Below are 15,188 nucleotides of genomic sequence, written 5' to 3'. Positions count from 1 at the left end.
TTAATTGTTATTGTGCTTTAATGTAGCGCAGCGTGCAACATCGGCTCTCGGGGGCCGCCGTGTTCGGAAGCGTCACTGATTGCATGCAGCTTCACCTTAAAGGTTGACTTCTTTACACACCTTCCTCTTTTTTGGGCTTCTCAGTCACCCCCTAAGGGCGCCACCATCCCTTATCGGCCGAGCCCTTCGCCAGCCGCCCTTCTCATCGCGGGCAACCAGGTGAGTAGGAACACTGACACTGACCGGATGTGACGGATGTGTTTAATTGTTTGAAAGAGACCATATTTTTTATCTTCAGCTGTTCAGGAATGTTGATTTTACGTCAAATAAGAAGAAGATGCGTTTATTTCTTTCAACAATTTTGGACACATGGCCGGAGCAGCTGTGATGTGCATCACTGGCCAGTCCTTTTAAACCACGACCAAGAACTCATGAAAGTTAAAATGTTCTGCTCAGTAGTTTTCAGTAATGATCTTCAAACATGTATAACATATTTAGAAATTAATCTCTGAATTCTCTTTATAGGGCATTTTCAATAATTCTTTATCCACTCAGGACTTCTAGTTTTTATTGATTCTGACATTAGCAAGGCGCTAATGGTTTTCAGTTTTAAACCAATTTTACACAAGGTTCCTATTCCCCCCCTCCATGATTTGTCAGTAAAAATCCAACGCAGAATTTAATTAAAATTGGCTATTTGACACCATGACCCGCACGTAAACACTGAGGGCAAGGCGCACCTTTGCGGGAATGCAGTATTTGCGTGTGTGTGTGTACGGAAGCTTGTTTTGGGAAGGCGCATACACCCACCCTCCCATTACATGAAGTGAGTCACAAGATTAGCAAGTGAGACCGGAGACCTGCCGTCTCCTCGGGAGTCGGGCCACAGCAACGTGCAGATACTCGGCATAGCTGTCAGCAGTTTTGACGCGGTTCTTCGCTTTATGGAATGGTGTTATGTTTGCCATATCCCTCATAATAGGCTTTCGAATTAAACCCGGGAGGTCAGTGAGAGATGGCTTTAATAACGGCCGTGCAGTGATAATTGATGTTTGTATTACTAGTTGGGGGGAGAATGGAGAAGAGAGAGGAAGGCTCTGAGGGTGAGTCATTGCTTATAAGCCTGTTAGGTGCGTTAAAAAATCTGCTCCAGGAATCCACCAAATTTGATACAGGCCGAGTAAAATTGCACCCGCCCGACATCTATCTATTTGGAGTAAGGTTTTTTTGGGGTGACGCACGATATAAAGAAGAATGACGATTAATGGTAATGAATTTTCTCCCTTTCCCTCATGTATTTCAAGGTGTTCGAAGCATCCGATTTCACACCCCACCCTCTGTACTCAGTCACCCAGGGTGGCCTTGACCTGCAGCAGGTACGTCAAGTCTAAGAATAATTCTTGTTGTTTCAGTATCAAACAATCTCCCTCGACAAATAAGCCCACGTCTCCAAAAGTTGGGGGGCTGCGTAGGAGCTCGGGTGGCGAGTCCAAATTTAAACGGTCCATCCTCTGGCATGTGGCATTAAAAACAACAGCTGAGTGGAAGCTGTAGCTATTGTTCCAGCCTCTCATAAGAGCTATAAACCCTTCTGAAACGTGATGCCACCACTTTTTTTTTTTTTTTTTTAAAGTCCAGCCTTGCTACTCATGCTACTCACAGGGAAATTCGCCTATTCTACGGTAGTTGCAAACTACGGGCATTGGGCAAAATGCTTGTACTGCCCAAATCATCAATTTTTAGGAGACCCCTCAAATGTTGTTTGACCATTAATATTGCATTGTCAAATTTAGCAAGACATTTTCTGCGCTTTAGAATGGACAATCATTTGTTTAAACATAAAAAAAAAAGCACACACGTGTGGATTGACCCATAATATAGATTTAAAATAATTAAATAAGTATTTTGTTATAGGCTGACCATTTGACTGTTTAATAATACTTTGTCCTTTAGAATTTATCTTTAATGTAGAGAGAAAAATCAATCTTTTTGGTCAAATCTTTGTGGGGAGGATGTTTGCATCATTAACCTTGTCCTTGTGTTGTAATCAGCCAATTTTTGCAGATCAAATAGTCCAAAATGAACTTTCTTTCGACCCAAATGAGGATGGCTGGATGGCTGTTTACATTTGTGAAATAGTATCGGTTCACCAGGCAGTTGTTGTCATGTGACTGCTTGACTCCATTCAATTGGTGAAATCATTGCTGTCATTGGTGTATCAGTCATGTGACGGAATGCTTCGTGCAACCAAAGCAAATAGATTGTGCACGCAATAATAGATGGATAAGGACAAGGTTAATCTAAAATGTCATTAAGTGACAAAAGTAACAGGAGTAACTGTAGTGCGTTAAAGAACAAGCGTCTTGCTGTACAACTTGTCGTTGTTTGGTACTTTCGAGTATAAAGGCAGCATGAATGATGCATTTGAAGGGCCGGCTCTTATCTCCACTTTATGGCCACGGATGGACTCTTGATAGCGGGCAGACTGCTGGCGTCAGGCGGAATTGAGTTAAGCTGAGTGCTGTCTGCTCTGACCAGAAATATATTGATGCAGGCCTGCATAGACACCAGCCTCACTAATTACACAGCAGAGCGGGGAGGGGCCAGCTGGGGGCTGAGAGATGGAACAGGACAACACCGAGTTCGCTTTTGCGGCTTTACGTTGCATGACTTACCATAAATGACAATGGTGTCCATGAAGACATGCACAAGAAATAATTTAAGTTGTTTGCTGTGGCGCCTTGAGATACGAGTTCAGTGGGGTCTCAAAACACTCGTAGCACAAGTCACCGTTATCCATTGAAATGAATGGTAATGCCAACAATCTGTTACAGCCTTCCCCCCAAAAAAATGCCAGATTGTCATAAGGTTTTATTTTAATGAGAAAATAACGCTACTAACAATCGATTCAATCAAATAAAATAAGAATTCAACTGTTTTTAAATGCAATTCTGCTGCTCTTTATAGTCTGCCCACGTTGGTCAACGGGGGCAGCATTAGACAGAAATATAGAATTTGCTCCTCTTAGCTCATCAGTACGGCACTAACATTTGTCATTCTTCGCAGAGGATAAAGAATTTATGACTGTGACTGCTGTCAGTACACATACATATCATTACTGTGCGTTTTTATCAAATATAATCTTATAGAGTACCTTTTCCCTCTTTAAAAAAAAAATCTGATTTTTTTTTTCTTTTTCAGAAGCTGAAATGGATTATAATGTAATTAATTACATTATTTTTCTCTTTTTCTCTATTTTTTCAAATCCTGTATAGTTCAAACATCTCATCATTTTACTTCACAAGTGGCCAAAATGTCAATTGCGTGTTGTACAGAGGCTGCCATGTTATCATGATAAACTCCAATGTTGTGTTGACGATCCAAACATTTGTTTTATATCAAAACTTGACTGACAGATTTAAAAAGATATGAATTGATTGGCATTTTCTGACACTCTAAGTGCGCCACATTGGCCAAACTTTAGGATGCAGTAAGCTATAAAGGTAGAAAAATAGTTTAGACTCTCCTCCCATGCAACGACAATAAAATAAATCATGCGAGCTAAAGCCCAGCGTGTATTGAATTCCACACGACTGCACCTTTTCATATGTACAGCTCCACGACCAGACGAGCGACTTTGAACATGACAAGCAAAATCCTTCAAAGATGGCAGTTAAATAAAGCTCGACGAAAGCGAGTGAAGTACAACGCGACGGCGCTGGCGGTGGAATGAGAAGCTTCTAAATGTATTTCGCGGTTTGAAGTGTCTCACGGAAATGTAATCAAAAGGTTGCAAAATCTCAGGTCGGAAAAAACAAAATTGTTGCGATTGGTGCGGTGAGGCTCTTCCAGTAAGAGAGTGCGCAGCCATTGCCCGCCTGCTGCCTTTTATTGCTGCAATCTATTTAATGCAGGATGATGCTCTGTTGCAGGCCTACACTTTGCAAAACCAATATGGCATTCCACACTCGGAGGTGAGTGGATATACAATCCGCTGAGTAGAAACTACCGTTAAGCGGTGCACATTATAATGCTCTTTGTACTCGATTTGCAGTTGGCCAAACTCCATCAACTGTCCATGCAGCAAAGCCTCAATCCGGTGGCCCAGCCCGCTTCGACGATCATCCCGGGTATGGACCGCAGCATCGCCTAGCAACTGTATCTTTAGCTTTCAAAACTGCATCCAGACACACAAGGAAACATTTCAGTGGGAATCTCCACCGAACCTTACAGAGAAACAGTTTGATGGGATTTTACAAACTGCATCGGCGTTAAAACAATGCAATGATACAATTAAATGAATCTTATTGCATTGTAGGCCTGAAGTGACACATAAACATTTTTACAGTCAGTCATATTCTATCGACTAATTGTATAATCAGACACAAATTGATTTTGCGTGGCATTTTATTGCAAAATCATTTTTTACTGTTTATGATCAGATTATTGAAGTTGTTGAGGAACTGAGAGCTACTTCTTGGCTACTGATTCATGAGAAGGGAAGGTTTGATATTCACGTCTGAGGCTGCTTCAAGTTCAACTGCATGCCAATTAGAAGTTGTTTATTATTTGTAACTGACCATTATTTTTGTAATAGATTGAGGTGACTATTACATTTTTCAAAAACTGATTAGGATTTAGATACTGATGTGGTCAGAAAATAGGCAACAATGTTGAGTGTTGTTTTTCAAAGTAAAATCAGATCTTTGCAAATATCTTATTTTGGTTAATCACAAACATAATCCATCTGCTTTCAAGTAGGACTACGAAATCTGAATAGTTACCATTGAGAGAATTATATCAGAGGATTTGGACAATTTTAAGTTGAACAATCGCTATGAACAATCAAGCGTTTGTCAAAATAGTGTTTATTTATTATTTAATAGTCGATCCTAGGCAAAGCGGTTATGTAAAATGGATATGTGGAAGGATTGGTTGTCAATTAAGCAGTGAATTGTTGCAGAGCTATTTCAATGATCATCCTTATTTCAGTTATTTTATTCCTTGTTGTACAAATTAGGCCTGTCACTATTTAAGATTTTTAGAATCTATTCTTTCTTTCATTGATTGATGGAATAATCTGCTAAAAAAAAAAAAACAGGCATTTTGCATTCAAATGAATTTCTGAATATTTTTTTTCTGTTATTGTTGCTTATTTGGTACTCTTTTATAAATCACAAAAACCAAATGAGCCACAATGAAGCAATATCAGATGAGATGGAGTGATGTACTCTTTTTGAAAGCGAGCCCTACTTCTCGAGTAATGATGCATTCTTTTCAGTCTTAACTACACGTCAAGTTATTCACACAATCACTGAAGAATTATTATTTTGTTATGGATTGTTGTGACGATTATTTTCTTTTTTTATTTTGATTAAACACCAAGACGGTCAGTCTACCTTCATGAAGAACTGCAAAATATTGGAATGTTGGCACCTGAGGATTTGGAAAATTTTAAAGCAGAAAAAGCAATGATTAATTGAATATCAACAAAGTTGGCGATTCGTTTGATATTCAATTAATCGATTAAATATGGCACCTCCAGTATGAATTCTGAATAATTACCATGTGTGCCGGCATTGTTGAGTTGATTCTTGTGCATTCTCTCATCAGGGATGGAAGCAAACGCTCAGACATCTCAGGAGCTGCTTATTCCCAATGATGTAAGCAAACCTTTTCTTTTTTTTTTTTTATTTGTCTTCTTATTATTACTTCCAATTTGGCCCCAACTCCTACTCCACTACTCCCTGCTGATTGGTGTGACTTTAAACGAGATGCAAGGCCCCTTGCAAATGATGCTGATGATTTTAACCTTAGCCTAACCCAAGGTTGAAGGCATTTGAGCTGATACGGATCCTTTTGCGTGATTGTCTGAGCTGCATTGCAGTGTCTTCCAGTGGCTCCCGCGAGTGCCGTGTAAATCCTCTCATGTTCCCTGACCTACTTAGAAGCTGTCTGCTGTCAAAACAGCCAATAAGGGAGCAGACCAACACCCTTTCCCTCTTTGGTTAGCCAATCTGAGTGCACAGATCACAGCCCTTTGATTCACTTCCATGATAATTTATTCAGAAAAATAAATGTTTGAAAAATATCCGATCCTAACCTGCCGCAATATCCACTGTGAGAAGAAAAGCATAATCATGGTGACAAAATGTTGAGAAAAGATTAAAGGAGGTTGGTTTCTGCTTGGTTTCTTTACATTTGTCTTAATCCCATGAAAGGATCAAACCCAACATTGTGTTGCCGCATCTTTCTCTGACTTTCCTCTGCCGCGAGCTGGCTCCATCTCACGGAGGAAATAAGTCTTTGGAAATTGGGTCAAAAATAAGTAGCTTCAAAGGGTAAGAGTTTACTTTTTAGCAGATGCAAACTGGGAGGTCATTGGGGATAGTTTTAAGTGAAGGATTAGGGATTATTTGCATTTGGGTCCAAATTACAACTCAACCAAGTAGAATTTGTTGCCATTTTTCTGTTGGTTGGCAATGAAGGTTACAGAGGATTTTTTTTTGAAATTCTTTTACGATTCTAGTCGTTTTGTTTTTACCTGGTTGAATGGGAGAAATTATGTGGATCATCATTATTATTTTGCTCCAAGACAAATTAAATTAAATTATTTTATATTCTATATTTTTATCAGTGAATGTAATTATATTTCTATGAGTGCTGTTTTTTGGGAATTTATTGTTGCATCCAACGACTCAAGGAATTGCCCCACGACTAACTTTTATTTTCACCCAGTGAGAGGAGCGCCAGTACTTACGACACTTGGCTTTGCCAAACGTGAAATTTGAACACAATGCTCACTTCAAAGTAAACATTTGAATATTGCTTTTCATGTAAGTCAGGCTCACAACAGGAAGTGTTTCTCGTGGCTATTAATGGCTGACAGCGGACCCGGCGACTTATTTAAAAAAAAAAGATCCAGCAGCGACTGTCACGCTCGCCTGCTCCTTATTTATTTTTCTTACTCATTTCCCACAATAATCGCATCAAGTTACTCTCAAACGTAATCACTGCTTAGCCATGTCGATGCGCTTTGGAGCAAGCGATGCTGAGCTGAGAAACTTTAACTCGCATCATTTTCAAACTCAATTATTATGGTGTGTTTGAATTAGCGATGACATTTTATATTATATGACCTAATGAGTAAAAAAGACTTTTTTAGCCTTCGCATTACTACAGAGGCACAACATTGACCGGGCCATCCAGCGACAGCCTGGAAGTCACGCGTTTACGTCCCCCGTGTTCCCGTATCTGAGCCAACCCAGCTCTGCTTCCTGTAACGTCATAAAACTTTCATTGGATATTTTTGAAGACAGAAACAACTCCTTGTACATAATCAATAAATCATTCTGCTGTCAGAAGAGTATGTCGTGGAAATACAAAACATTGGCTCCGGGCATCGCAAATACATTTTAGAATCATTGATAGTTTTGAGGCGTACATTTTTGCGCCGACCAAGCTAGACACAACCGAGTTGATCGACTATTATATATAAATTAAAAAGAATGACGGTGTTTGTCACACGCACTGCTCATTCTGGTATGCCACCTGGGGCCAGTATAAAACAGACGTGGATATATTTTCCTGGAGTCTCCGTTGCTCCCTCGGCTTTTCAGTATGCCAGTAATATTAGTCATTCTTTGCAAAGGATAGATCATGCAGTATATATCTGGGAGTATTGTTATATGGCCTGTCTACATCCCGTCCCTGAAGGGCCGGTGTCCTGCCAATTCTCGAGGAACAGGATTGAGGACCCCTGGTCTCCATTTTGCAGCACCGTTTCAGTTGAGATATGCGTAAAAGATATGCTACCTACACTACTACAATATAACACTTGCTTAGTATTGAATGTTTGCTTGGGCAAGTCAAAGCAAAAAAAACAAAAAAAGAAGAAGAATTAAAACTGGCCGCCAGGACAGCTTTTACCTTGAAAAACTTGATGACTTGCCATTCAAGGCAATGCTGTATTATAAACATTCAAACTGGGAAAGGTTGTTGGCAACACTGTGCTAAGCTGTTGCGTATCAACATTTGAAGATATTTATTTTCACTTTACACACACATTAAACTCAAGTAACCAAATATGGTTCAGGAATATGCAGGTACGAGGGAATCTATCTCTGTTTGTTCTCTTCTAAGCGGCATAGTGATCATGGAACAAATTAAACGGATTGCTACCTACAGTTTCCCTTTGAAAAAAATCCCTGTAAATTCTAGCCTGACATCTTTTGAACCTTCCACGTGTTTGCAAAGAAAAACTCATTTTGCTCACTGTCTAAAGCAGCAGCGGAAAAACAAGCTCAAGATTGATGACTCCAGGTTGCACTAGTGTGCAGGGTACAGTTTCCAGCTTTCAGACCTTCAGCCACATATCTAAAATACTCTGAAGGTTGTTTTGTTTTGTTTTATTCTATCCTTGAACAAACCTCCACAGTGAGCGATAAAATGCGGCAGTGGAATGAGCGATAGCCGTTCTCTATGTGACAGGAACAGCTGTAAGCTCCCATTGTTCCAGAAGAGAGGATCAAGCCCCCGTGCCCCCTCACCAGCACTCCCATCACGCACAATTTGCTCCGTGCAATGAACACTGATGCACTGAGAAAGTGCTTACACACGGTGAACAGGATAGCGTACTTAAGCACTGCAAAGATTTTGCCAGAAGAGAAACGGCTGTGAATGCCGCCATCGCATCCTTCTTCCTGCATCCCCTCCAATGACTAACTCAGCAGGAAGTGGATGACACACTGTATACAGCAACAATACGCTTACAGCGAGCGTTGTGGACACTCGAGAGCAGGGCTGGGAAACTTCAACAGTTTCTCGTCAGCGCTTAGTGTGGGAGTACGTCGGACTACACGCTCCCTAACCAGATGCATGACAAAAGTGCCGTTTTAAATAAGGACAAAATGATGTAAGTGCATATGTCACTTTTATTGTATCGAATAAATGCAGTACTTGAATATATATGAATGCTCAAATGCATCATCTAAAAGATCCACTCCTCAAAATCCTCAAATGAATCGGCCTGCTGTGTGAACACGGTGCAGTTTAGGGCAGTAAAGTTCATCGCCAATGTGTTCCACTGCATGGTGAGTGCGCCATCTGTCACGACAGACACTTCTCTCAGCCGTCAGATGAATTTGTAACACCATTAAGAGTTGAATATTTCTGGAGGAAACAAAATTAGTTACCAGTCCTCATGCACTTCAAACGAACTGACAACGGTTCTTGGGAGATGACAAAAAAGTCGCTGTTTGTCTTCGTTGAGATCAGTGTTGTAGGGCCGACTTCTTTCATGGCTAATAGTGTCTTAAGCAAACTAGCCAGAGTCTTGCATTCCAACTCAATGGTCATTTAATCTACTTTCTGCTTTAGCTGAGAAACATTTTCTTGATCGACCCTCTCTCTTCTTCTCTGACACGACTACAGTCTTGGGATTTGGATGAACCGTGAGCAATGTTTGCCATCTACTAGTGAACATCGGTATTACAACTTAAAACTATGCTACAATATCACAAGATAAATAAATGCTATTCAAGAATGAACTGAGGGCCACTCTGAGTGTGTGTTGCCCCGCTCTTGTGCTTTTCCAAAGAATGCCACTGTCATTGCACCAGACTTGGTGACAGCTGGCGTCTATTGACAGCTGTCGTGAAAGGCCAGAGAAGATTGCGAGCCTGAGTGGGTGGAGGTGTTATCTGTGATTTGGGCTCTGCGCTGGCCATTGTCTGCAGAGTGACTCTTTTTAGGCACCCTATGCTCTGTGTCCCCTCACCCTCCCGAGCCGAGAATAGCCCGACAGACAGAGCGAGCGGACTGCTGTGTGACAAATCTGACTTTGCCCGACAGCCTGCTTACCTCTCTCGAAAGGAATGCCAAATGCAGGAACGAGCGCGGCATGGGCGGCGCGTGTGTTTGTGTATTTCGGCCTATGCGTCAGCCGCCGCTAAGCTGCCAACACACACACATACTACAAGTGCTCCATCACTGTCTGTGCCGCAACCCCCCATCCTGCTATATATCTGCCACGGAGCTCTGGCACCCTGCACTTGAGCTGATACACACCCGCTGTCGAATGTCTATTGTTGGTAGTAAGCCGGGCTCCACTTTGGGTGAAACGTGGCACATGCGCACGTGTATTCTGGAAGTCGACACAATTCCAGTTTCCAGCTGTCTTCTTCGGCTGAGGGGAAACGTCTAATAGATATTTGAGTTGTTTTTTTCCATCATGTTGTCCATTAGTGTGGAGATGCGTCTCACTGGCGTTGGTTTTGGAAGTGATTTGTTTGGGAAGTCGCCGCCACTCGGAGAAATCAATAACCTTTTAGCCACTCAGATTAATGAGAGGCAAATGTGCCTTCTGTCTTCTCTTTCACCCGTGCACACTCAAAGGCAATTAAGCCAGGTCCCAGAAGAGTAAAAAAAAATGCTTTTGACACGCATGATGGATGGATGGATGAGCAATTCACTTGAGGACAAACAATGTTATTGCAATACTTGAAGTGGTTTTCCTTCTGTCTGCCAATTTGATTTATGACTATTGTTTTCAGCTGGGATTTGTTGGATTAATCGTCATCAGTCTTGTTGTCCACTACAGACACACGTGCCATACTGTATGTATTTGGGACATTTTGAGAGATCTTTGTGGACCAACAATCAGTGGTGCCTTAATACAACTGACCCAATTCAAGTTTTTGAAAATACGAGCCGTCGTTCAACAGATTTGAGATAGGAGCGCTGTATCGTGGCAATGAGTGCAACTCCACAGACTTCACAACAAGCATGAGCATTTGACAGATATTAAAAAAAAAAAAAAAAAGAGTCTTCAAACTCTTTAATGCCGCCGATAGTAGAAGTCTGCTGTCATCAAACTAAATATATGGTAAAACATTTTTAACATATTTAAAGGAACCCCAAAGCTAAGCTTAATAAACCTTAATAATGTCAGTTTAGCTTAATGTTATCTGACAATAGAAAACTCCATAGATGGGCTCGCAAGTACCATCAGTGGTGCAGTGTTATAGTTAGGGACTAACCACAATGTTTTTTTAGGTCGATACCCATAATTGTCAAAAAAAAAAAGTGCGATTAACGATTAATTGACTGAGTAATTGAAAAGAAATACTACAACTGAAATAACTTTTTGGTCCCTTAACACTTACACCAACAAATAAATGAACTACAGGCATAACAGTTTACCCTTTTATATTAACTTGTCCTTTAGTATTTATTTAGTATTTGTCATAACTAACAACACAGAGAAGATTCTGCAGATTTTTTTTCCCAATTTCTTTCTGTCCCAATGTTGTATGTCATCATCTTTGTCTATATTGTAATGTGTAAAAAAAAATTGTTAAAAATTGGCAAGAAAAAAAAATATTCCCAACTCAACTCTAACCTAAAAATGTATTAAATTGCCCACTCGATTAATCGATCAGGCCCTAGTTATGACCCTTTTGATTAGTGCAAACAATGAAAGGCAATAAATCAATATTCATGAGCAGTTATGCTTACCGAGTTGAAAAACTCTTGGTTTGTCTCCATGCTTGTAATATCATACTGCACCCTGGTGGCCATGTAATTGGAACTGCATTTCAATAATTAATTCTTTACATTCTATTCATGTTATTACTGTATGTCTTTATAAAGCACAATATTATAGACTGCTATTTTCCTTTTATTCATATTGTATTTCTTACAATTTTCATGCCGACCCAATGGAAAATGAGATCGTTTTGATAACACTAATGCCAATCTTCCCCCGTCATCTAGCTACCAAGTTATCCTTCTTTGCATCAAACAAGCGCTCTGTTTCACCATCGCTCTCTTTTCTCTCAGCTGATCGGCTCCATCATTGGCCGTCAGGGGACAAAGATCAACGAGATTAGGCAGGTGTCCGGGGCCCAGATCAAGATTGGCAGCCAACTGGACGGGACAAGTGACCGCCATGTCACTATTACAGGAACCCCAGTGAGCATCAACTTGGCCCAGTACCTCATTACCTCCTGGTAAGGGCCAGCGTGTGATTGTATGAATCACAGGGTAAGCCTGGGGGAAAATGCATCCCTTTAAAAGGGTCAAAGGTCATGCTGTAGTCATAAGTGATAATGATCTACGTTCTTGCAAGGTTGGTAATTGACCCCCAGGGAAAGAACAAAAGCGTGGAGCTGTGTTTCGACGCAATGAAATATTTAGAATGGCGCTCACATGCATATGACTCAGTTTTCCAGTTTGTCAAATAATGACTTTAAATAAGATCACGTGTTCTGTAGACTTATGACCCCCACCGTCAAAGTCAAACTTATGACGTTAAGACTTGAAAATGAGCACGCTAAGACGAGTAGCTCATTACATTAAAACATGAAACCCATCACATTTAAACATGAAAAAAAATCTAATATTTTTATCTAATATTATTTATAATTATTTCTTATTCATGCTGAAATATCTTCACCTGATAAAACTTTTGAGACTCCAGATGACTGTAATGAAAATGAGGTTGGCTTTCTTTTTTTTTGTCTTGTAGGAAACAAAAAAGTAAAAAAAAAAAAAAAAAAAAGCATTTGGCACTTCAATAAAAGCCTTCAATACCACAAGGCATGCTGTGCACGCGCGTGTTGTGTGTGCTCGCGTGTTCACCAGTATTATAAATGCATTTTCCTCCAATTTCCCGACCAACTAATGAACACTGATGGGGTGAAGTTGGCACTCTCACACGCCTCTCTCCCACTTTGCCACTTTGATTGAGAGAAAAAACAAATCATGAGCATTCCCTCAGCTTGAAATGCACGCACTGTGTGTAATCTGCCAAGATCAACAGCCCGCCTACCCATATGCCTGGTTATAATTCAAAACGTAAAAAAAAAAAAAAAAAAATGGAGAAAACATCTCTGATCTTTTTATTTGTTGGGTATAATTTGCTTGTCAGAACTCAAGTCAGTTCAAACTGTCTTCTCTTCTATTTAAAGTAACAACGTAACCTCCACTCCGTGGATTCTGGTCGACAATGGAAAACTCCACAAGCACACGGACTAACAATTCGAATGTATATGATGGTGCTGTTACCCTTTAAACAAAGGACATTTGAACACGAGCAGTTCTGCATCACATGTAGACACCATATAACGATATGAACAGGCATATATTCTTGATCCTCTGCAAAGTACAGCTAATTTTATTTTACTGCCATACTGGGTATCGGAGAGAGGAGCTGAGCCTCCTGTGCGTGACTGTATATCCGTCTGTCTGTCTTATACTGCCCCCTGGTGGCCAAGGAGCGCGCACCAGAATGAGAAGCACAATTATAATTGAAGGGAGAAAGTGTGATTAAAAACTGCTTAATTCTTTTTAATCGTATTTATTTATGTAAATAATGTGTTTTTATCAATTGTAATATTACAATATTACTTTTCTCATTAAAAATCACATCACAAACATTTTTAATTTTCGGGAAGCGGGAACAGATTCAATGCAATAATTGCAATGGGGAATGAATGGGAAAGAATTTGAGTATCAGTTTGACTTTTGGAGTCCCCCCATGTTTTTAGTACTATAAACTAAGGCTGCATAATTAATCCAATTCCTTATCATGATCACAAGTTGGGCTGCCATAATTTAATTAACCTCTTCATCAATGATATTCACATTTAAAATGCAGACGCATTAAGACTTCAATAAGCAGCCTCACTAATAAGTGAGCGCCACAAAGTCACTTGGTGGACTGATGAGAGCGAATCAGGTACAACAAAAGAAAGTGCATAAATTGGAAATGAGGAGCATCATGGTGCCGAGCCAGTGCCTCAAAAGGGATCAACGTCTGATGTATGCACTTTGTGATTATACTCTGTGATATTATTCACTTAGCCTTTTGTAGATATTTAATTCTTGGGTAATTTTTAAAAATTATTTATAAATTTAAGTTTCAGAAGTTTCCTTTTTGCATTGAAAACTAAAAAAAAAAAAAAATGCAGAGTTGGTACACAAACACCCCAAATGTCTTAAGTCTGTGTACGGGGCAACCCAATAACGTACTGATCATTTCCTCGTCCTGTCTCCTGCCCTCGCAGTTTAGAAACGGCCAAATCCACAGCCCAGGCTTCCACCATGGCGACTCCCGTTGACCTCAACATGGCCTTCACCCAGCCGGCGTCCCCGGCTGCCTCGCCCGCTCCCACCCTGGCCACCGTGGGCGCCTTGACCCCGGCTCACATGCTGGGCACCCCATACGGGGCCATGCCCCTGTCGGGCCTGCTGGGGATGAAGTCCGTCCCCTTTCTGACTCTGTCCAGCCCCGCCCCGACCGTGGCGGTTACGGCGGCGCCATCCCACACCACTCTGGCGGCCTACACGGCCAAAATCTCCTCAGCCAACTGCATCAAAAAGCCAGAGAGACAGAAGTTTGCGCCGTACTGATGACGCCTCGTGGAGCCGACGGAAGGACGGATGTTGAGTGTTCTTCCCGCAATCGCCTGATGTAGCCATATCCCACGGCAGCCATGCCCTTGACTTTGATTCTGCGATGCACCAACAGAGAAGAGACCAACGGAATAAAGCTTTTCAAAATCATTTACAGATATATAAGTCAAATGTGAGTTTCACGTCAATTGATGGGCTGCCGTCGTCGTCACTTCACTGTTATTGATCTTTTCAAACAATGTACAAGGGCTTGAAGCTCATCTGAGAGACACATGTCGAAACACATTTTCACATGTGTGTCTCATGTCGGAGGTCAGCCATAAGTATTTATCCTTCAATAATTTGTAAATTATACTCAAATGACAAAATGCGCTACTGTATGATGCTTTTATACAATGTCTATGTTTGCCTCTGGAAGTTTTTAAAAAAATTTGTAAATGACTGGGGGGATTTTGTTTTTAAGGTACTGTACTTGATTGTTCAGTGTTTCGTTCATTTTGTTGGATTTAATTTTGATTTGTGCACTCGTTTAATCTTTATTTATTAGCATTGTTACATGTATTAAAAATCTTTTTTTTCTTGACGTGTTTTATGTCCTTTGACTCAACAGAGGAGAACATTTTCTTAATCAACTGAGTCACAAAAAGATTTCAAATCGTCGAATATCGGCTTGAGCCAGTCCCAGTTCAGATGGCAATGTCAAAACAATTCATTGTCATTTAGGCTCGGGGTCAGCAACTCTGGTACTCAAGGGCCCTTCTTCTTCATGT

At 40.7% G+C, this 15,188-nt stretch overlaps 1 protein-coding gene across 2 annotated transcripts in view; it reads left to right on the top strand.

Annotated features, from left to right (window-relative positions):
- The window catches only part of pcbp4 (poly(rC) binding protein 4), a 51,555-nt gene extending 36,554 nt beyond the window's left edge, over positions 1 to 15,001 (top strand). For both annotated transcript variants that reach the window (XM_088292303.1, XM_088292302.1), the window contains exons 8-14: positions 145 to 219; positions 1,305 to 1,376; positions 3,933 to 3,974; positions 4,055 to 4,130; positions 5,614 to 5,663; positions 11,842 to 12,011; positions 14,070 to 15,001. In XM_088292303.1, coding sequence (XP_088148429.1) covers positions 145 to 219; positions 1,305 to 1,376; positions 3,933 to 3,974; positions 4,055 to 4,130; positions 5,614 to 5,663; positions 11,842 to 12,011; positions 14,070 to 14,415 — 831 coding nt within the window. In that variant the 3' untranslated portion in view covers positions 14,416 to 15,001. The remainder of the gene's footprint in view (positions 1 to 144; positions 220 to 1,304; positions 1,377 to 3,932; positions 3,975 to 4,054; positions 4,131 to 5,613; positions 5,664 to 11,841; positions 12,012 to 14,069) is intronic.
- Positions 15,002 to 15,188: the final 187 nt, after the last annotated feature.

Source organism: Idiotropiscis lumnitzeri, chromosome 3 (genome assembly GCF_059441095.1).
Source record: "Idiotropiscis lumnitzeri isolate Australia: NSW breed Sydney's pygmy pipehorse chromosome 3, RoL_Ilum_1.0, whole genome shotgun sequence".
NCBI classification, from domain to species: domain Eukaryota; kingdom Metazoa; phylum Chordata; class Actinopteri; order Syngnathiformes; family Syngnathidae; genus Idiotropiscis; species Idiotropiscis lumnitzeri.
The sequence above is the reverse complement of the archived record's forward strand: the minus strand, read 5'-3'. Positions and strand labels throughout refer to the sequence as shown.